Source organism: Cottoperca gobio, chromosome 5 (assembly GCF_900634415.1).
Source record: "Cottoperca gobio chromosome 5, fCotGob3.1, whole genome shotgun sequence".
NCBI classification, from domain to species: domain Eukaryota; kingdom Metazoa; phylum Chordata; class Actinopteri; order Perciformes; family Bovichtidae; genus Cottoperca; species Cottoperca gobio.
The window spans coordinates 10,623,738-10,646,612 of NC_041359.1; the positions used below are offsets into that span (position 1 = coordinate 10,623,738).

The window sequence follows — 22,875 nt, forward strand, 5'->3', positions numbered from 1 at the left end:
GAAAGACATAACCATATAACCCTCTGCACTCGACACTGGGAGGCTCTGGAGTCATCCCAAATCGCTCCTCCCTGTTTCAACAAGCTCACCCAAACAAACACCCCACCCCCTCTCCCCTCCAGCTACGATCTCTGGGCATAAACCAACACTTTCATCATAAGGGGAAAAGGCATTTAAGACGCGCTGGCACATCAAAGAGAACACGCTGCATTATCAGTCGTGGTGCGGTTAGCCTTCAAACAACCGAGCCCTTTCCACTGCTCTCCTTCACTCCCCCCACCATCACATGCAAACAAATTAACTTGGCAAAACATTTCTCCATTTCTTTTATTGTTTCACCCCCCACTTCCACCAAACCCACTCGTCTTCATCAAAAAATACAGCAATTTGTATAATTCGCTAACTTCTCTTGTTAATCACAAACCTGCCGTGTAATGAGGGGAACCTCCGCACGTTCACGCACTTGAGCAGACACACGTGAACATCAGGCGAGTGAAAACAGAGCAATTAAAAGGCATTGTAATTAACGGACTTATTGCGTCTAATTTGTTCAACAGCAACAACAAGGGAGACCGGCACTAAGGGTATATGGGGGGGAAAGAAGCGATAACTTCTCCCTCCGTCAACGTTCTCAGATTTACCTCCTCGCTTTCCAACATCCTTCCTTTTTCACATTAGGGACTGCCTAATTATCCATTCCTCATTTTCTCTTAGATGAATGGGGGGTGCACCAGAGAGCCTTCTGCTGGGTTACTGGGCTGTCTAAGTGGGCCACATGCCCACACTTCTTGTAAATATTTGTCTTATTGTCATTAGCAAGGCACGAGGTGCAAAAAGGTGAAGAAAGGCGTACTCTGTTGAGAAATGATAGCATAGGAAAATATTTTCTTATCAACTTTGCACAGAAATTCAGTTTTGTTCATGACAATTGAGGAATAGTAGGGAATAAAGGGAAAACACAGGAAACTAGGCCAATGTGCTCGTGAAGCCAGCGAGGGCCTGTAGCAGGAACGAGACGTGAACTCCTACGCTTCCGCAAGCTTCCCCGTTTTAACTGTTTGGTGTTATTTGATGTATGAGGAGCAATTTTTTTTTCATGGCTGTCAGCAAAATATAGTAGATGAAAGATGAGGCAACAGGGAACGGAGGGATGGAGGACGATGGAGGCGAATACACCTGGACAGAACACGCTTTTGGGCATGTCAGGTACATGATAGTGGGCGACTTGTAACATCACCAGATTCAGGGAAACTACGTCACTAGAGTTTTAAACGTTTTAAACATGTGGATGGGGGTTGATGCAGCTTTCCTGGTCTTACACAGCAAGTCTGAGTCTATAATAGACAACTCAAACCAAATGCACCCAATGAAAAAGCGTTATTTTACCATAGGGGATGGCAAATCCACATGAGAGCAGATTATTAAGTCCTCCTCGTTTGCTTTTCTGAAAACATGTCTAAAAATACAAATGTTCTAAAGTCTATCTATTGCAGGAAAAAAAGACCAAACCAGGGTGAACCATGTGTTATAATTGCAGAGCTTATTACGCCAGCTCCCGAGGCTAGTGTAGTTAGCAGGGACGGCGTGTTGTGACCGTACGCCCCAAGAGGGGATTGGAAAAGGCTTCACACAGGCACACTGGCTGAGAGTCATTTATTTGATTAGATTTTTAATTAAATATCTCTCAGAGGAGAAGGAGGAGAGAAAAAAAACACAACTTTTTTTTATCATTTAATGTCTAATTCCAATTTATTTGGAGACAGGCCATTTCTCTAATTGTGTCTTTCCTTAAATATGTGTATCTTTGGCTGCCCGGCGGTCTGCAGGAGCTCATTTTTCCTTTTCTTTCTCCCTCTGCCTATCTACTCTCTCACCATATTGCACCGTCCTACCTTCCTACAACCTTTTTTCTATTCTTCCTTCCTCTCCCTCTATGTTTCTCCTTCCATCAATTTGCCTTCAGCCCAAGTCTCCCTCAAGACATTTTGCCCTCTCCTTCTGTCAATCACCATTTCCCTCCCTCCCTCTGCTCCATCTACCTTTCTCTTGCTGCCTTTTCCTCTTTCCCTCCACTGCTGCACATCTTCCCCTTTTACCAATTCATTTTCTCTCTATCACTTACACCCTCACTTCTAAACCCCCCTCTTCTAAATCCCCCTCTTCTTCCACTTTACATCCCCTCCATCCCTCTCTCCCTTTCCCACTGTGTGTGTGAGAGAGTGTCTGACTGCGACTCCACTGGGAGTGTGTGTGCGCTCAGGGGTGTAATCCTCTCTGACAGGGACAAGGTTGAGAGATAGAGACGAGGTAACGTCACATAGGCCTCTAAAAGCCACAGACCTTCCTGTTCCATAACTTCAGCTGTACGAGAAAAACAACAACTGGCTTGACATCCTCACAGAGCATCATCTTCTATTTTGTATCATTGAGTTAATCGCCTTTTTCTTTTTTGAAAGCTAAATAGTCAAGGTGCCCACCTTCAGTAGGGTGCCTCTTCTCAAGGACGCCCCAAACTATTGAGAAGTACGTCCCCTTCGTATAAACAAAGGGACGTAACCTCAGACGTGAACTCCCAGTGGTGAAACTATCCGTGCGTGTGACAAGTTTGTGTGAGTTTGAGCCAGCGTAACCCCTCTCTCTCCCTTCTTGTTTTCGTACCTCCTGAGTAAGAGCTTCGGGTGGTTCTTGCTCTCCAGGTTTTTGTCAATGAGGTCAGACAGGAGCTGTTTGAGGACGCCCGTGGCATACTCCATCTCCCCCTGCAGCGCCGTCATGATGAGGGAAGCCACGTTGCCCCGGTCTCGCATGGAGAAGGACCGCTGCGCCTCCAGGGTGCGGATGAAAGTCAGCAGGAAGTGCTTTTTGGTCAGCAGCTGGCCGAACAATGTCAGGGCCTTCTCCGTGTTAGCGGGGACCTGGAGAGGAGGGCACAGAGGTGATGATGGGAAGGAGTGTGAGGAGAGCAGGAGGATGGTGGACGAAGGAGAAGTAGCCATTGGTTGGACAAAAAAGGGCAAGGGAGTATTAGAGGGAGGGGGATATAGCAAAGTGTGAGGAGATTGATATCAGGATAAAGAGAAGGAGGAGAGTTATAGTTGAGAAATGGATTCATGAGTATGAGTGAAAATGAGGAATATTAGATAAAGGGTACATTGGGCAACATGTGCACACACGTAGACACAGACATCATCTTACAGATGCATCCAGAAAATGGCCCAATGCTCTCCCCTTTCCCCCAGCACCCACCCCTTCCACCGATTCTCTTCTTCTCTCAACGCAACGGGCAGGTCTCCCCCTCTGAGGGAGAGAAACGGAGGTTTGAATGTGAGCTTCATGCTGTAATAAGAAATTGATCTGCTTGCTAGCGCACTACTGTGGCCTGTGATTGCCTGGGCCATACAAATGAAAATCCAATGTCGCGCTACACTTTCCCTTTGGAATACCGGTTGATAGCACGAGCAGATACCGCATGTCTCCCTGCAGCTGCCGCCTTACATGCATGGCAGCGGAGCGCAAGTGTGCCTTTCCACGTGATGTATGTGTGAGAGTCTAATGTATACAGAGAAATGATGGAGGTTTGTGTGCATGCTGCGTTACAGTGTCCACACAGCCTGGCTTCATGTGAGTGATACAGTGTTCCCTCTTGAGAAAGGAGCAGTAGTAGAGGGAAGAGTGTTTTATTGAATGTGTGAACATTGCTTTTTAAGGAGCCTCAAACAGGCTTTGTCCTGTAGAGGCAATCTATCACTCGCACCAGGTCTTAGGAGCTCTGACATTGCTCACTCCCCAAAAAAAGAACAGTCCCTTCACTGCATTACATCACACTGGAGCTTGCACTAAGAGTTGCTGTGTACCAAGTTACTTTTTCCTTACTAGTTTAGTTGACACGTAGTCGTTGGACTTGTGTCTGGTACTGAATGATGTATCTTCTCTCTCTTATCTCTTCCAATTTCTCTTCCTTCCTCAAAAATAAATTGAAATTGATGTTGGATATCCACTTGTTTTGGTCTCAATGTGAAGTGTAGATATCTCAATCTAAACCCTACACTGATCAAACCCTAGTACAGATAGAACAACCTTTAGAAGCAATAACCCTTTCGAAGCTGTAGAAATAAGTTTGCAAAAGAAAAACATTTTAAATTCTTGAAGATTTGCAGCTCAAAACAAGAATCTCTTTTATGTAAAGCTGTTTTTTCTTCCTGTCATTATTGTTCTCCCAAACTTTCAGAATTCTAACAACTTTAATCACTTTTTTTTCTCCCCATTATTTACCAAAACCCCTCCTTCAAATCAGACCCTTACTAAAGACATATCCAAACAGACAGACAGCACAGCTTTCATTCATTCGGTTAGTGTTTGTGGGAGAAAGTGAGTGGAGCTCTCTACTGACCCGTACCTCCATCTCCTTGAGCACAGGGTGGTCCTCTATCCCAGGGAAGAGGACTCTCATGGCGTAGGTGCGGTAGTCCAGGAAAGGGATTCCTGCTCCGTCCAGCTCCTGAGTGAGTTCATGGATGTCCGTCTGGAGCTCCGCAAAAGCTGTGCAAGAAGACGAGTAAATGGTTAGAAATATATCATCAATGTCTTACTGTAAGTTTCAAGGTTTGTTTCAAGTGACATTTAGATTTCTGAAGATTAAATACAGACAGAATTGCACAGGAATGAAAAATGCAACATAGATTTCTTGATTTCGACAAAAACGTATAATCAGTCTTCCGTTTGGCATTTAGCTTTCCGTCAGCGGCGGCCCAACACAAAACACTCATTTAAAGACGCTTAATGACTGAGACCTGTTTTACCTTCTCTGGTACCTATTTATTCCAAACAATCTGCTGCTTCTATAAATGTAAAAACACCTCTCTTCATGTGCAAATGAGGAATTTTCTTGGGAAATGGGTATTATTAGAAGAAATGGCTTAAACATTATCACATGTAATCAACTGGCAAGGATGAGGAGCAAAGAAGCATTTATTTAGATGTAAAGGTTGGAAATGACTGCTATTACCTAAATCTTCCACCTTTTAAGTTGTGTTCTCAAGTAATGATTATGATTTAAAACCCCCGCAAAAAGCTAAAAATTAACTTTAGAGCCACTCTTTATCTTTGACTATTCATGCCTCAGTCAATCTGATTTCCAGCAGCAGCATGTTTCAGAGCAGAAAAAGGCAATGCAGGTGAAAAGTTAGGAAAAGATGGAGGCGTGTGGAGGAGTAGCAGTGAAAAGCTGCACCATGTTATCGCTCTGTGCTGAGAGCAGAGAGAAGGACGGAGGGAAGAAGGAGAGAGGGAAGTGGTTCTCAGTGGCTGGAGGGGAGTTCAGGATGGAATTGCACACAGGAACATGAGACTGTGAGTACACACACACACACACACACACACACACATTACACGCTGCTACCTCACACACTTGTACTCCAACAACCGCACACATACAGACACTTTTTCCTGTCTTGCCCCACAGCTGAACACATAACCTCGTGCCCAGATGATTAATGTGAGTGCATGTGTCAGTGTTTTTACACATTTTCCATTCCCAGCAAATGTGTGTTCTGACCCTGTTCTGTATACTCCAGTGGCTTCATAAGTCACATCTAGAGGGAACAAATGGGATCAAATCCATTCCCTCACTCACACCTCATACACTAGTGCATATATTTTGCCGTACTGCCTTGATACTATTATATAAATGCAATACTCCCTTGAGGAGTAAGAAGACAGCTAACCGGTTCCATTACCTTGACTGTGTGTGCCCTATAATGTCACCCATAATACACCAACACATGGATACACAACCCAAACAAATAACGAACCAAAGCCCAGACTAACAGATGGCTTGTGTCACCTTATCCCTCTCTTCCTATCTCTCTCTTTCTCCCTCTTTCTTCCCTTCAAAGTGACATCTTAGAGGTCACCTCTCTCTCCCCTATGGTCGCCTCTCCTCTACATGTACATCCCTCCATCTTTCTGTTTGTTTGGCTCACTCATGCCATCCATCTCTCTCTGCATCTCTAATCAGTCTGTTTTGTCTTCCCTGCGCCATCTCTTCTCTTCGTCTCTATTATTTCATCTACATATTTTCTGTTTGCCAGGACTTTCTTTAAAAAAGGGGTTCACTTCACCTCCCTATTTATCCATCCTTTATTTATTTCCTTCTATTTCCCCCCACATATTCTAATCACTTCCCTTTTTCACTCCATGTTGTCTTTGTCCACCCATCTCTCTGAAACCAAATATTTATCTAGCATTATTTTCCTCCCCTTATCTCCCGCCACCCTCATATCAACTTCCTTCTCTCTCTCCACTTTCTGAAGATCTTTCTTAAATACAATTTGCTTGCCCTCTCTCATAATCTTCCTATCTATCCTTCCTCAGTGCCCACCTCCCCTCCCTTTCTCGCCTGCCGTATTTATCTCCCTTGCTCCATCCCCCCTCCTTCCATCCATCCTGTTGTCGTCTTCCAGACAGTGGTGACAGCGAGGGACAGACAGGGTCAGGGCACCTGGACTCACCGCCACACACCCCAGCCAATCATTGTTTGACCTGCTGCCTGAGTTTGTGTGTGTGTGTGTGTGTGTGTGTGTGTGTGTGTGTGTGTGTGTGTGTGTGTGTATTTGCAAAAGAGCAGGACATGAAGACCCTGTCAGGGGGAGTGGTGTGAAGTGCATCATCCTGTGAGTTGTTATTTCTGCGAATCAACCTGAACAGCTGTGTCAATCTCCTGCCTTTTTGTTTTTCATGGATGTCGCAAGGTAGTTAACAAGCTATAGAGAAGGTTGTCGCCATTTATAAAAGATCCGATTGGTCATTGGTCAACGTTTCAATAAACACAACACGAGAACGTGGGCAGCAATTTGAGGTCTGGGAGGTGTAGGATTCAGCCTTTTTTAAGCTTCCTCCATACTAGGGAACTCAGAATATCTCGGCTATTGTTACATTAACTTACAAATTCTTTTTCACATCTGTCCCTCATACTTATTGAAATGCCATGCTACATTGTTTGACATTTTTTTTTAAATACTGAACATGTCTCAATAACGATTCTGAGCTCATATTGAGATGTTTCTACACAGCACACACTTTTTCTGACGTAAACCTGCAGCTGAGGACAAACCTACGAGTAGCTTCAGTAAATGTATGTTGTTACAGTATATGTGAGGTGTATTAAAGTTAAAGTAGAAATGTATTCTGATGATCACGGTCATCAGTATTCTCCCTCTCTTTCTCCCCACCTGCTTCTCTCTCTCTTGCCAGACAAACCAGAAACAGCCTCAGTAGTCTCACTGGATCCATGCGATTTTCCTGCCAAATGAATATATGCTAATGTACTGATGTGTAAGTCTCGCTGCTCCTGCTTCAGTGGTTGCCAAACCCCTCCTCCCTTACTATCCCTCACTTTCCCACCTCTGTGCCCTGTGTCTATCTAACCTCCATCTCTCCCTCCCTCTCTCAGTGTGGATGCTAGTGAGGCCAGCCAGGCAGCTCTCTCGTGGGGTGGAGAGCCAACATCTGGTGGCTGGCTCAGATCAAAGTACTCCTCTGGAAGCACACCAACACCCACGCACAACACACTGCTGCCACCTAACAGCAGGGGGACAGTTGGCATTGAGAGGGAGGGAGAAATAGAGAGTGACAGAGAAAGCAGAGAGAGAAATGGATAGGACTATTGAATGGGAGTTGTGCAGCTTTTGAGGTAAACTGCAGCAAGGGAGCGATTTACACTAAGTTATTTGGGGAAATGGGAGTTATTTGGGGAGAAAAATGAAAAGCAACGAGGCAAAAACAAGTATTGTGACTTCTGTGAACGGTTAGCGTCACACCCCACATGAGCAGATTTGGTCCAAACTCACCTTCCTTGCATTCAAGGGCCACCCTGGACTCCAGGTTGTCCATTTGCAGTTGCAGCCGTTTGAGGGTGCGGTCCGCATCTCGCGACTTCCTCTTATAAGCAATCAGCACCACAATGATAACCAGCAGGAGCAGGCCGCCACCCCCTCCGATACCGATGATGGCGGGCAGGGTGAGCAGGCTGTCTGAGTAGATCTGCAAGGTCCCCGGTGAGTATTCAAAGCCTCCAACACGCACCTAGTAGACGGACAGCAATACAAAAGGTTACATTCTCTCGACACCACATGAAAAGAACCAGTGGGTCTGTTTGCAGCAGTATTTGGAAGGGTTCCAAGCTGAAGCTCGAAGCCACTTTCATTTAGAGTCAGAAGAAAATAAATGAGATGCTGCTACCGAAATTAGATGTGAAAATCATACAACAATATTATTTTTTAAATCATCTTTATCTACAAGAGCGACAGTTTCACATGAAGGCAATTGTAGGCCTAAACCTGGCGACAACCACTATAAATCCACTATAGTGATAAAAAGAATCTGCAAGGCGCCAGTGCTAAATCCCACATTGCATTTATACTGGCAAACCAAGCTGTGTCGAGTTGAGCCGAGTGTAGGCCAAAACTCCCTAAAACCCTTTATATCTGGGTTGGGGGAGGCAACATCTGTGCCCCGGGGCCGTCTTTGGAACCAGTGAAACAAGTATACAGTCAACACACACACACACATATGACTTTCAACCATATCACATCAAAACAGTTATGGCTTGCAGAACACGAGTACAGAAGAAAAAAAACGTTGGGATATGTTTTTTCCTCTTCTTTTTTTCTTTTCTTTTAGTCCATCTTCAACTGGCTTACATCTATGAAATACCAAATGGAGGAGGGTAAAAATAGACACAGACCTCTCACGCCCACTATCCATTTTTTGGTCTCTATTGAATATCAATACTGTTCAAATCCCAAGGAGGATGGCAGCCAAACGAGACCAATCAAAAGCTTCTAAGACATAAATACAGTCGCAAACACCGCCAGCGGCATGAGAGACGGGATGTGTGCGTGCAACTATATGAATGGGGAAGAGAAATCTAGAGTAATTAAAGAGATTTAGGTCTGATGGATGAGGAGGAAACAATGAGATGAATGAATGAAAAGGCAGGAAGTGGATTGACATAAAGACGGGGGATGAATAGCACGGCGGAAACAGCACTGAGAACAGGAGGTGTAGAAGAAGATGGGCTGAAAGGAATGTGAAAGCCAGATGCTCCAGCGGGATGATGAAATAACAGGTACTGAAGGTAGAAACATTTAACTTAGAGGGAGAGGTGCTCAGTTTCAGTGTTTTAATGGCTATATCCGAACCTTTCCCTGGATGGTCACATGCTGAAAGACCACTCGCACAATGAGAAAACACTCAACAAACAGTAATGTAGACAAATATTAACGTTTAACTTACAGTGACTTTATGTTCTCCGGTCAGGTTGGGCCATTCACACAGCAGCTGGCTCTCAGACAGGGTGAGAATGCAGGGCGTCTCGCCGATCAGCACCGTGTAGTTCAGCTTAGAGTTTCCTGGGGCTGAAGGAATTAGGTTACGGCCCTGGAAACAGACACGCATGCTTCGGTTACTTGCATATGGTATAAGGTGGTCCACACAAATAGAATAATAATCATCACAAAAGGATTCACTCTGAAAGTGAGTGATGCTGTGGGAAAAATGACTTGTTTCTGGTTGGCTGGCAGGTGTCCGTCAACAGTTCAGGCACAGCTCTAATTAGTGTGCAAGGTACTTTAAACTGCAGGTAGCCATAGCAACAGCGCTTCTGCACTGTTCATTGGAGGAAACATGGCACCAAACTGAATGATTGGGCACCAAACATCTGAGAATCCTGTGCACATTCAACTTCCTCTAACTAATTACTAAGTCTATGACTTTGCTCTCGAGTTAAACATGTAACCAAATGACTTATTTCACTATTTACTAATGTACTAAATATAATCAGCAATTAGATTATTTGATTCAGATGTTGAAGCACAAGTAAAGAAGTACAATAAATACATTCTACAGAATCCCCCCCCCCCCCCCCCCCCCCTCTCTCCTCCTCTGCTACCTCCGTCTACCCCTCCTCAACTCACTGTGCTTTGCAGAGTGGGAGGACATAATTGCTGGAAAATCTCGACAAGCGTCTAATTTCTCTGCAATTATTTAATAGGATGCCGTTTCTGTGCTGCTTATTTCTGCAATTCTTTACCGGGAGCACGGTGGGGCAATCAGAGCTTTTCATTATGGAATTATATTTAAAGTTACAGAGGAGAAAGGCATGATTCTTCATTTAAAAAACTCCACCCTGATTGGCCGAGAGAAAAAAGGCTTTCATTCTGCATGAAATTGCATGATAATTTTCTCTCTCGCTCCTGATGCTTTGAAGTTCAAGGGGAGAGGTGAAATGACAAAAGACAGCATGGGTGGGTGGGGTTCAGCCTTTATAAATGCACTCTGGATTCAAATGTGTAGTGCCTCTATGGCTTAGAGTAAGCATGGCTATGAAGTCTCTCTTTAGAACTTATCTGATAAAAATCGGCGCAGGTGGCATAGCAACGCACGGCTCCACTTTATAAACATTACTTTCCTTTGCATCAGATTTTAAAGGGGGTGTTTTGGAAGAGACTTTTTCTCCCCTTAAAAGATCTCCAAACCCCATTGGAGAAAGCAGGCGAAGAAATAACATAATTCAAGGTTGAGGCAAATCTGAAAGACGGCTGTGTTGAAAGAATAACTCTCAAAGCAGTGTCCGTCTGTCCGTCTGTCCGTCCGTCTGTCTGTCTGTCTGTCTGTCTGTCCGTCTGTCCAGGAATGTTTGGAGAAAATCATTTCAAATGACCGACAGACTCTTATCAGTTGCATTGGATGCTGACCGGTAATCAACATTACTGCACGCTGCTATCTAATATTACTGCTCTTCTAGTGTGTGAACTGAGCGCTTACACCTGAGTGTTTCACAAAAAGGGGCCAGGCACACTAATCTTGCCGCAATCTGGCTCTCTAAAAAACGCTGAAAAAGTGCGATTTACTATTTTATTGGGCTTTATTTTATTAAAGGATGAAGTTGCCAAGGAGGAATAAAAAAAATATTTGTTTTGTTTTTACAATGGGTTTTTTCAAAGGTGCTCCCAGGTCCACAATCGTGCAGCATATGTTTAAAAAAAACTTTATTTTAATTTAAATGTTAGAACATAACATCAAGGATGTCCCAGTCAAGATATTTCTTCAGCACCTTTTACATAGTAAGCTTCGACAAAAAGCTTTGATTAAAAACCACCACAATCTCCACCCTTACATCACTGACAACTGTTTGGTCTTTTAAAAACACACTTTTTAAATAGTTTTTTTGGTGATTTTTTACATTTTCTTTGTTTTACTCTGTGTTTTATTATGGCTTTTAGTACATTTAATTATCTTGGTGTTCTGTTTTTATTGGAAATCACAATTATTATTATTATTATTATTATTATTATTATTATTATTATTATTATTATTATTATCATCATTCACTCAGATATAAGAAACCTTTTTTTCTGTCTACTATCAAAGGAGAGAGGACAGAGAGCAGAAATATAACGAGAAAGAAACATAACACAGAAAAGATGACTGGAACTAAAGACAGAGGAAGAAGAACCTGAAAACAAACTAAAATACCGAAGAAGAAAAGTCAAGAGAAAGGATGTGATGGATGTAAAGCAAATACAGGCCGAAACAGATCAATGCTAAGAGCACAATGTCATTTACCTTGAGTATGAGTGGTGAGCTAGGCTTCAGCTCCAGCATGCCCGAGGGGCTCAGAGGTTCGAACACGGGATCCGGGTGGTAGTTGAAAGTCTCGTTTATCACCAGCACAGAACGCACGTCGTCCATGACGAAGCCGATCTCATCAGGACTGCTGCCCGACTCCGAGAAGCTTTTTTCAGATCCGGCCACAGAGGGCGCCAGGCACACCATCACAGTGTTGTTGACAACCGTGCAGTTCTAGAGAAGGGGAGGATGGAAGAGGCAGGGGGAAATAAAGAATAGAGGAACAGAGGAAAAGGAAGGGGGGAATATGATAATAGGGAAGAAAATATGAAAAACATTTTAAATAAGTTTAAAGAGGTGATTTAATTTCCTATTTAACAACCTTTATACCTTGTTTACACTGTTTGCATTGTTGGCAAGACAAAGTACTTTTTTAAATGATTACGCTAAAGATCATGTAACATAATCAACAATATATATATATATATATATATATATTGTTGATGGCTGAAGCAAGGTTATGTGATATGAGTGATTAAATGTCTCCGTAATGACATAATGAGGAAGAGGCTAGCTTAATAACATCAGTGTTGTAATCAGTGTTGATATCATCCGGAAATCCCCTGTGGGGTTCGACACTTAAATCAGTCGCCAAAGAACAAATTAGACTGTAATGACTGGCAAAAAAAAAACAGGAGAGGTCAGCCAGTAGCTGTTAACAATAACACAGCATGGCTAAAGAGACCTTTGAATAGTGTCCCAGCATGTTATAGCCTTACATTATGTTCTATATGTCACACACTAACACCCTCACGCACAAAGGGTGTGTAAAAAATCACAAAGACACAGAACAGAACTGTGTTTATAGGTCAACATTAACCAAGCAGAATAAAAATGACTGCAGAAGGGGGACAAAGGAAAAGGAAGGGATATTTTTACTTTCAGCCAAGAGCAGGAGAAAGGTTAGCTAAGCCCCGTGGTGCTAGGTGAAGAGAGGGGGATTTGCCGGAGCCGCTTTATTGCTGGTTGACATTTCAAAGGTTAAACTGCTAAAAGGAAATTCAACATCAAAAACAAACAGAAAATGGGCCCTTGGCTGGTTGACCGACGGGTCAGGTGTGTGCGTCAGTGTCTGTTTCCCAGGAGTGTGTGTATCGTCTGAAAATCAGTTTTTCCACAGTGAGGGAGACGGCAGAGAAACAGTGAGAGAGAGAGAGTGAGACACCCGTGTGTCTATAATGGTCTCACTTCGTTTCACTTGCCATGTCAAGTCACTGCTTTTTTTGTTTTGTCAATAAAAACTGTGTGCGGGTGTCTGGGTCCGACCACTTACATTTTCTGACATGGCAGCTCCATACTTGGCTCTCATTTTGGGCTCCTTGATGGTGGCCAGATTGGTTCCAGTAATGGTCAACATGGTTCCTCCACTAAAAAAAGAGATAACAAGACTTATTGTACAGAGAATCAGTACGAACACAATTATACAATGGTACTGGGAGAATAAAAAAAACATTCTGTGTGCACTTATGTGTCACACATGTATTTTTGTCTTGCAGGTTCCAAGTACATACACTATTCAGCAGGTGTATCTGTAGAGATAAATGTTAATAAATCTGTTCTCAGTGGGAGCCAAGAGGGTCCTCCAGTTGGCGATTTACCATTAATGCTCCCTCCTGCTGTAGCCTTTCGCCTGCTTATTCGTGGAAGCCCATTTTCAGGTAATGATAGCGAGGCTAAAGCCCTTGCATGAATGTTAAAAGCTTCTTTAAACCCATATGGAGGCTGGAGGGAAGAATAAGCGAATATGTAGCATTACTCCTGACGGCCAAAGCTTTTGGCCTCTCCTCTGCACCTCCCGAAAGCCAGCGGAGATATATTTGGAGCGTATTAAAGTTGCACTGCGGTATTTTTCAGCAGGAGAGATACTGCACGGCTGTCTGTGATCTGACGTGTTCTGTAACCTTTACACCTGTGACCTATTCAGGACTATGTGACGCTGACCGGCCGAGACACGGCTAATATGGGTGAGAGTCCTATTCCCCCACAATGCCTCCTCGACAGCCTCTGCTGGCCTGGGAGCCTGAACTTTATCTGATGTGAGGTGTTCTGACAGCAGCTAAATAAGTCAGCATACAAACTAAAAACAGGAGAGGGGTAAGGCGAGGCCTGAAGCCTAGTGCCACTGTGACTCACCACTGGCACCAATGAACAAAACAACTGGTTGGTATATTGCTTGCTTTCATACAGGCAATGATACACCAAAACAAAGAGCAGTATGAGGACTGTAAAGCCTTGGAAGAGAGCTCCATTTCAGTGGCTCTGGTGGTTTTTGTCTCTGAGCAGTGGCAGCTGAGGGCTTGTGATCTACTCAACTAAACATTACATCCATTCCATGTTGGAACTAGAGCATCCTAAAATATAAATATGGATGGTCTCAGGGCACACAAGACAAAACATCCACATCCAGGGAGTAGGCTTTTCTTTTCTGAGGCCAGATGGAGCCGGTATTTGAGGCCAGTCCCAGGCCTAAAGGTGAAAATGTCCCTGAAGGAGCTAGCAGGATGAGAGGCGAAAGAGCGCTTAGGGTTTTGAGAGGAGACAGATGTTGAAGTGGTGAATAGAGTCTGGTATGAAGCGAGCAGATGAAGTAATTTAGGAGATTTACATAGTTATAAATGTGTTGGTGGAAAAGACATGTACAGGTAACTGTGAACGTGCAGTAGCTCAAGATCAGTTCAACTGCTTTGTATCAATAGTAGCCACACTCACCAGAGGTAGTTACAGTTGGGGCCATAAATATTTGGACATTGACACAATTTTGGCTCTGTACACGACCACAATGGACTTGATGTGCTTTAAGTGCAGACTTTCAGCTTTAATTTGAGGGTATTTACATCTAAATCAGAGGAATGGTGGAGGAACTACAACACATTTTATACGTGGTATCCCCTTTTTAAGGGACCAAAAGTAATTGGTCAATTGGCTGTTCAGGTGTTCCATGGCCAGGTGTGTGTTGTTTCCTCGTTAGTTCATTTACAAGGAGCAAATAAAAGGTCTAGAGTTCATTTCAAGTGTGGTATTTGCTTTCGGAATTTGTTGAGGTCAACTCTCAATATAAAGTCTAAAGAGCTGTCACTATCAGTGAAGCAAGCCATCATTAGGCTGAAACATCCAAACAACTCTCAATATAAAGTCTAAAGAGCTGTCACTATTAGTGAAGCAAGCCATCATTAGGCTGAAACATCCAAACAAACCCATCAGAGAAATAGCAAAAACATTAGGTGTTGCCAAATCAACTGTTTGGTAAATTCTTAAAAAGAAAGAACGCACTGGTGAGCTCAGCAACACCAAAACATCTTGAAGACCATGGAAGACTGTGGTGGATGACAGAATAATTCTTCTCCTGGTGAAGAAAAAGCCCTTCACAACAGTTGGCCAGATCAAGAACTCTCTCCAGGAGGTAGGTGTATCTGCGTCAAAGTCAACAATCAAGAGAAGTCTTCACCAGAGTAAATACAGAGGGTTCACCACACCATGTAGACCATTGGTGAGCCTCAAAAACAGGAAGAGCAGATTAGAGTTTACTAAAACGCATCTAAAAAAGCCTGTAAAGTTCTGGATCAACATCCAATGGACAGATGAACCCTAACCCAGAGTGATGAGAAGAGAAGAGTATGGAGAAGGGAAGGAACTGCTCACGATCCAAAGCACACCACCTCATCAGCGAAGCATGGTGGTGGTAGTGTTATGGCGTGGGCATGTATGCCTGCCAATGGAACTGGTTCCCTTGTATTTATTGATGATGTGACTGCTGCAGCAGGATGAACTCTAAAGTTTTTCGGGTAATATTATCTGCTCATATTCAGCCAAATGCTTCAGAACTCATTGGACGGCGCTTCACAGTGCAGATGGACAATGACCCAAAGCACCCTGCGAAAGCAACCAAAGAGATTGTTAAGGCAAAGAAGTGGAATGTTCTGCAATGGCCAAGTCAGTCACCTGACCTGAATCCAATTGAGCATGCATTTCACTTGCTGAAGACAAAACTGAAGGGAAACTGCCCAAAGAACAAACAGGAAGTGAAGACAGCTGCAGTAGAGGCCTGGCAGAGCATCACCAGGGACCAAACCCAGCGTCTGCTGATGTCTATGGGTTCCAGACTTCAGGCTGTCATTGACTGCAAAGGATTTGCAACCAAATATTAAAAGTGACAATTTAATTTATGATTATGTTACTTTGTCCAATTACTTTTGGTCCCTTAAAAAGGGGATACCACGTATAAAATGTGTTGTAGTTCCTCCACCATTCATCTGATTTGGATGTAAATGCCCTCAAATTATAGCTGAAAGTCTGCACTTAAAGCACATATTGTTTTATTTCAAGTCCATTGTGGTCGTGTACAGAGCCAAAATGATGAACATTGTGTCAATGTCCAAATATTTATGGCCCTAACTGTATGTGAGAGGATAACAATCTTTTGCAGACATATACAGTGTACACTATAATGGTGTACTGTACTACACTGTGTAAGCAAGGTTGAGTGTCTGCGTTGTTGGCCTGAGAACCCCTGAGTCATGTCAGATTATGTGTTTTGGACAAAGGGAGGCTCAGCGCGGTTTACCCCGGCAAAAGGGTCACCAAAAGGGACACAGCGACAAAATAGCTTGGTAAATAAAAAGCGAGATTGGCCTGGAGAACCGTCCACCTCCTCCTCTGGGAGCGCTGATCAAAACACCGAACATGAGCCGAGTGCCGAGGTTATTTTCCCCCAAGGTTGGAACCAACACTTTCATTCTCATTTCCCTCTTGCCTCAATTCATCCCATTCCAAATGAGACTTCACGTAAACTCACACCTCTTTTGCATGATGAGGGACTTTCTCTCCCTGCAGAGTTTAAAACGCAGCTTCCATTTTCACCTCAACCCCATAAGATGATGCAGAAGTGGATTGTTACACTGTCTGAACAGACAAAGAATCTGGTGGAAAAATATAATGTGGGCTGTCCTAAGAGGCGATACTCCCAAATAACTGGAATATACCCTATACAAGCCACAGGGTTGCTTTAAATACGAAACATATATGACCCCCATTTCCCCTGATAGGCTTTTAATATGAAATATCTGCAGGATTTGTACAGCTTTTTTAGAAACAACCTTATGTTGAACTGAAGGGGAACAGTGTTTCTGTTATAGAGCATCTCAGAGCAACTTATGACTGTGATATGAAACTTTTGCAAGTAATTTAGTTTGTTTGTTTGTTCAGCCTTTAATTTTCATATGGACTCCATCTCTGGCTTTTTTCGGATTTGTCCATTATTTGAATACTAGCTTGTATTTAAGAATTTTAAGTAAATGCAATAGACAAAAAGTACCGTTAAACAATGTCAGTAAACAGCGTATGACATGTTGCTAGAACTATACTTTTGAAGTAAATGAGAGGTGAGAATGTGTTTATGTTGGTGTGTATGTGCTGGCTTCATTTCTGAGCTAAGGAGTTTCTAGGTCATGCTAGTGAGCCCATTAGCACTTGGAAGCTCCAAGCTTTTTTTTTTTCTTTCCTCCACAACACAGCTTGTGTTTGCACAGGAACTCTTCCTGTGGCTATGCAGTCTCATTTCAATAAGTCAAGTAATATTTACAGATACATCTCTGCTGCAGCTCATCAACTGTAGCAGTGCACTGCTTCAGGAGCCTACTTTACTGCTGTTCCTGCTCTCAAAGATTTACTTTTGAAACATAATGATAAACAGAATAAATAATATGCCTTTGAAAAGCAAACCAGAGTGAAAATGGAGAAGTATGTTTAGATAGTTTTTTCTTCGAGACCCAGCCGGGGAGTATGCGAGCAGAATAATACATTCATCACATTTTACAGAGTTCATATTTCAGTTTAGTCGGCTATGCTCCTTGAAAAAATGCATTAATGTATAGCACAACCACAAACAGGGATTAATAATGTATTGATGCATTTGTATCTGTTCTATACTGTAGATGTGCATCAAGCAGAATTATAGATCAAACACTGTGTTGATGTGGATTTTAGATAATGAAATAATCATATGACATTATACAAAGATAGCAGATGGAGTTAGCCAGCAGAACTTTAACATTACACCAATTTATGGCAATATTGCTCAGTTTTCTAACCTTTCCTCTGAATTATTCAGTGTGAATCACTTTCAGGGTTGACATGCACGATGTATGCAATATCGGAAATGAATCAATCATGCAGTCATGGTATTGAGATAGCTGTAAGCTTCTACGCAACACAGAAGATCCTCCACATTCATACAAAAAGATTCATCTTTGCTGCACCCAGACAAGCTGAGGGAAAGGATTGTGTCCTCACCTGGCGATACTCCAGTCCGGCTCGATCTTGAGGATGGTGGGATCGTCTGAGTAGTTGAACTTGACCTCTGGGTTCCTCAGCTCAGCAGAGTTGATGTCCACCATGACCGGGGTGTTGCCTGGGACTTGTCCCGACGGGGTCACACACACTATCTCCTTGTTGCTCCGTCTAAAGATGAAGGGTGTAAGGGAGGACAGGAGGGAAAGACAAAAGGAGATGTTACATACAAACATGTTACAGATGGTCTCTCAAGTGGACTGTGTGCTCTCAGGACTGATACCAGAAGATCTTCAAAATTATTTTGAGTATTTGGGAGCTGACTGGCTGACAGGCTGTGAGACAGACACACAGGCGAGCGCACAGGAAAAACAAAAATCCTACTTCATCCCTTAAATAACTCCTAAATTATTTATCAGATGTAACAAAAAGGCGTGCACAAGGCCGACATCTTTCAGTCCGTCCAGCCGTGGTTTCATCAGCCCGAATCACAGAGCTCTCTCTCTCTCTCTCTCTCTCTCTCTCTCTCTCCTGCGCTTTCTCTGGCTGATAGATCTGAAGTGGCAGATCAGGCTGGTCGTCTCTCTGTGTGATGTAACTCCCTCCCAAGCAGACAGGCAGCCAGCTGTGACCTGCTGGGAAACTTTGTGCCACTGCCAGAAACTTTGTGCTCCACTCCAGTGGCTCTTCCACCGTCCCCTCCCACTGTCAGGGGGACACACTGCTGGCCGAGCGGCGGGAGGGTGGCTACCTGTGATACTGCATGTGCGTAATCAGTGTGTCGAGCAGGCGCTATGACTGAATTTGCATATATATATGTATGAAGTGAGCAGGTAGAAGATTAACATCGGGTAAGTATGTGTTTTGTGTCTCTCGTCGTCTGCTAACAACCTACAGTGCACTGCAGGTGTCAGTAAATGGGTGTGTGTGCATTGTGCAGGCATGATGGGAATTCTGAACATGAGTAGAACAAGCTGATCGGTACACAAATCCTCCCCTATTATCTGCTGTGAAAGTGAAATCCACAGAAAGACGGAAGGTGATGGAGAGAGTGAAAACCTATTTTGGAGGCTATATCCCGGCTGCTTGCGGTGGGGTGTAGTCGGGTTTGGATGCTGAGCGAAAAATGGTGAAAGAAAGCAAAAAAAAAAGGGAATTGCAAGGAATTGGCCGTCTTTTTGTCGGACACATCGCTGCTTTCTCGCAGGAAGCAATTTCCACAGCGTCCTCAGACTGAGAGTAGACTGAAGAGTGGGTGAAGATAGAAAAGAAAATGAAGAACGGTATAAAACAAACAAACTGGTTTTTCACATTCCACTAGTGCTGCGTTTCCATGGCAACCATTTTCACAACACTGTCGCCACCGAGGGCGCCTGTGGTGCCACGTACGTATTTTTGACAAGGTTGCGGCCACACAAAAGAAAGCCAAGAGGGAATTCAAAAAAAGAAAGAAAAGAGAAAGAAAGAAATGGGGTTGTGGAGGAAGATAAGAGGATGAGTGACTCGGGGTAAATAGGTTTTGATTAAAGCGGAGGCCCCACTGAATACAAAGACACATTATAGAGATGGACTCAACCAGTTCATTACTTTAGCCATAAAGGTTATTGCTGCTCAGTGAATGAAAGGCCAGGACTATTATGTTCACCTTTCTCGGGATGGGCTACAGAGCTTTAAATTGGCCTTTACTTTTTCTTTTGATATGATATAAAAAGAACTTGATAGGTCCAAGCTCATTAGTTTAACCTGTCACTTGTTGCCTGAGAGAAGGAAACCACGATAATAAAAACACCAGTGTTATAGAGACCTTGCTCTGAAAAGAGAAACAAGAAAAACTCTGGACTAGTGCCTCAGCTACAATGGACAAATGTATAAGAGGAATGTAAATGTGTTCTCACTGTGAGCAATATTTACCTGCCTGGAAATTCCTTTCAGTACATAGATGCTTGTTTTAGTTCACTAACAATCTTTTCTGCGAGGTTTCTTTTCTCTGCAACCTGCCAGACACCATACATGAGTGGATGTAGTCCAGATCTTAGTTCACTGTCACTTTGCCAGGAAGAAAGAAAGAATACAGTTCCTGGCTCGAGGAATTAGTCAGATCAAATTGGATCTTTGTCTCCTCTTCTTGAAATCCTGGCACAATCTCTTGCAGAGTGAGCGACGACGGAAGACAACGGTGGCAGATTATTCTACTAAAACGTTTTATTTTATTTTTTAAATGGAGGGGGGGGGGTTATTTCAAAAATGAGTTCAAAGCAGGAAAAATGTGAGTTACCAATTACCAGAAACACCATATCATTCCTTCTAAATTATAGTCATATCTCTGACAAAATGTGGGCCATGCACTTAAATCATTCACAGCAAAACTGAACAATGATATCAGCTTCCCAGAGAAAGGCTACACTATCATTCTCACAATTGCTGTGAATTACAGTACTGCAGGTCATCCTCTTGCCAGCAGCATTTTTCAGACCTTCTGAAATTTAAAAGGCAGCAACCAGGAAAAAAAGGTGATTTTTATTAAAACAGGGAAAAAATATATTTATCAAAAAAACGGAAGAACAGGAAAAGATGGCAGAGAGCACAGGTATATGTGTAGGGAAATTATTATGACTTGTAATTGGAGCATAATCCAAAAAGAACATAATCAAAAAAGAAACATTTTTCAGTATGGAAATCAGCTACAATTAATTGCAAGCCTTGAAACAGTAACGCAGCATTGCTCTCCACATTGTTCTCCACAGTTAGAGAGTCGATGAACACAGTCCGAGCCTCCAGAACAGCAAAATGGAAGTTTAAACTGTTAATTTTCCCAGTGAAATCAGCCTCCATAAACACCTCGACAGACAGCAGGCCTTTAATGTGGCACCTCTCACTATTTATTCCTTACTAGTCCTCAACATTTATATGATCATAGATTTATATAATAAGTAGGACTATAACCATCACACGACGTTAGTGTGAACCAGTATTATATTTAAGAATTTTACAGCTAATTTAAATAATTGTATAAATGTTTCAAATCACCTATAACACTTAGAGTGTTATCGACGATGAGCTAACAAAACAAACCGACAATGTTTAAGGTCATTTGGAATGGCTCACTTCTCGAAGCGGCAGGGGTGAAGTCCGATCTTCACAGATACAGCACTGCCTGCATTGAGATTACTGCCTTCAATGGTGATCCTTGTTCCTCCAGACAGCGGCCCAGTGGAAGGAATGACTCGGGTGAAGTATGGAGACTAAAGAGGGACACAGGCAGAGATGTCAAATACAGTATCAAAAACATCCAGAAAAGCTTTGTTTTAGCTGTAATGCTGTCCAGCAACGCTCTTACGACACACACACACACACTCACCACAAAGGTGAAGGCTTTGGTGGAGATCGCTTTGTAGTCGGGGTGAATGCAGTCTCTAACACACACTTCTACCTGAGCCTCCTGCACCCTGTAACCTGTTGCATCATTCAGCCGGCACACAATCCTGAAAAAAGGGAAAACCAGAGGAGAGATGAGTGCCATTGCCACTGCAAACCAAAACAAATGTGTGTATGTCAAGGTTTTCTTTTGCGTGTTTGCTAAATAATGAGAGGGAAGCAAGACGCTTGGTCGAACAAAGACCAAGTGAAGGAGAGACAGAGGGGGAAACAGTGCAGAACAGATGAACAACAATGGTTCAGAATAAACTGTTTCTGAAGCCTCATTCATAAAAATAACAAAAGACATTGGGAAATCTGCCGTGCTAAGACAGGGCGGAGTTTTGTGTGTGTGTGTTCATGTGTGTGTCTGCGTCTGCATTAGTGCGTACTGGAGAACCATAAGCCTCGCATTTGGCCCCCCTGGGTGCTGGCTGGCCAAATGAAAATCCACTGGAGAAATGATTGAATGAGGGAAGGAGTGGCTGTGTAGCCCACAGGGCGAAAACACACACGCGCACACACACACACACACACTTACTTCATGTTTCACACACTGGAGACACACTTGGCTGTTAATTAGCCACAGCGAAGGAATGAGACAGAGAGAAAGGGCGATAGTGCAGAGGAGAGAGGGAGAAAGAAAGAGAGAGAGAGTAAGAGAGAGAGAAGGTTAAAGTGGGAGAGGCTGATTAATTGAACGAGCTCATATCCTACACATCTCCTCAGATTCCCTCCCTCCCTAAGATGAGTTATTAACTCTCTTGCGTCCATCCTCCCTGCAGGTGGTCATGGCAACTGCGGTGACATTGAATTTCACATTCCGATGCCGTGTGTTTCCATTGTTTTTATTTTATTTTCCTTTTCATTTATTCCCAGGTCTCTCACTATGACATGATTAAAATGCTGGACAGCTCTCAGTTAGAAACTGCAGCTTCACTCGCCTCATTACTGCACGGATGACAGGTGGCTACATTGAGCTGTTACATGGGTAGAAAGACGCAAAGTTCATGGTGCGGTTGTGACAACAGTATGAACTATACCTCCCTCAATCCAATACCTGAGGTGGAATGTGATGGTTAAAAATTAAACACATGCCAAATTGTCAAACAAAATCTACTAATAAGGCAATAAAAAGGTTACACCAGGTTCTGTTTCTCCTCACTGATGGCAATAATTGACTTTTCTCAATGTGGAATCTATTGAATATTTAATGACTGAGGTGAATGACAAGCCTACTAATACTAAAAGGGGCAAGAAGTGCTGCATTTTCTTGCAATTCAATTTCACTCCAATCACAAAAACAGGGAAGGTGCGCAGGTTTTATGAAGAACAAGTGCTGGCAGAGAGAAAGAGACAGCCAGAGCGAGAGAAAAATGTGTCTACATTTTGCCCAACAGTCAGTGCACCTCCTTCTCTCCCCTCTCTCCAACCAGCTGACCTTTGACCCGGGCCGTCAGTCCCGTAACCCTGTCCTGTCTCCTTTGC

General features: G+C 43.2%; 1 protein-coding gene across 4 annotated transcripts in view; it reads right to left on the reverse strand.

The window, feature by feature from the left end:
* The window catches only part of plxna1b (plexin A1b), a 185,371-nt gene that overhangs the window by 13,339 nt on the left and 149,157 nt on the right, over window positions 1-22,875 (reverse strand). For 2 of the 4 annotated variants that reach the window (XM_029430967.1, XM_029430968.1), the window contains 9 exons: window positions 21,332-21,455; window positions 21,079-21,215; window positions 17,977-18,144; window positions 12,962-13,055; window positions 11,626-11,862; window positions 9,295-9,438; window positions 7,848-8,082; window positions 4,391-4,539; window positions 2,659-2,915 (listed from right to left, as the gene is read on the reverse strand). In XM_029430967.1, the coding sequence (XP_029286827.1) occupies window positions 2,659-2,915; window positions 4,391-4,539; window positions 7,848-8,082; window positions 9,295-9,438; window positions 11,626-11,862; window positions 12,962-13,055; window positions 17,977-18,144; window positions 21,079-21,215; window positions 21,332-21,455 (1,545 nt within the window). Of the gene's footprint in view, window positions 1-2,658; window positions 2,916-4,390; window positions 4,540-7,847; window positions 8,083-9,294; window positions 9,439-11,625; window positions 11,863-12,961; window positions 13,056-17,976; window positions 18,145-20,471; window positions 21,216-21,331; window positions 21,456-22,875 lie in introns of those variants that run through there. The other 2 variants (XM_029430969.1, XM_029430970.1) reach the window with 2 other exon arrangements.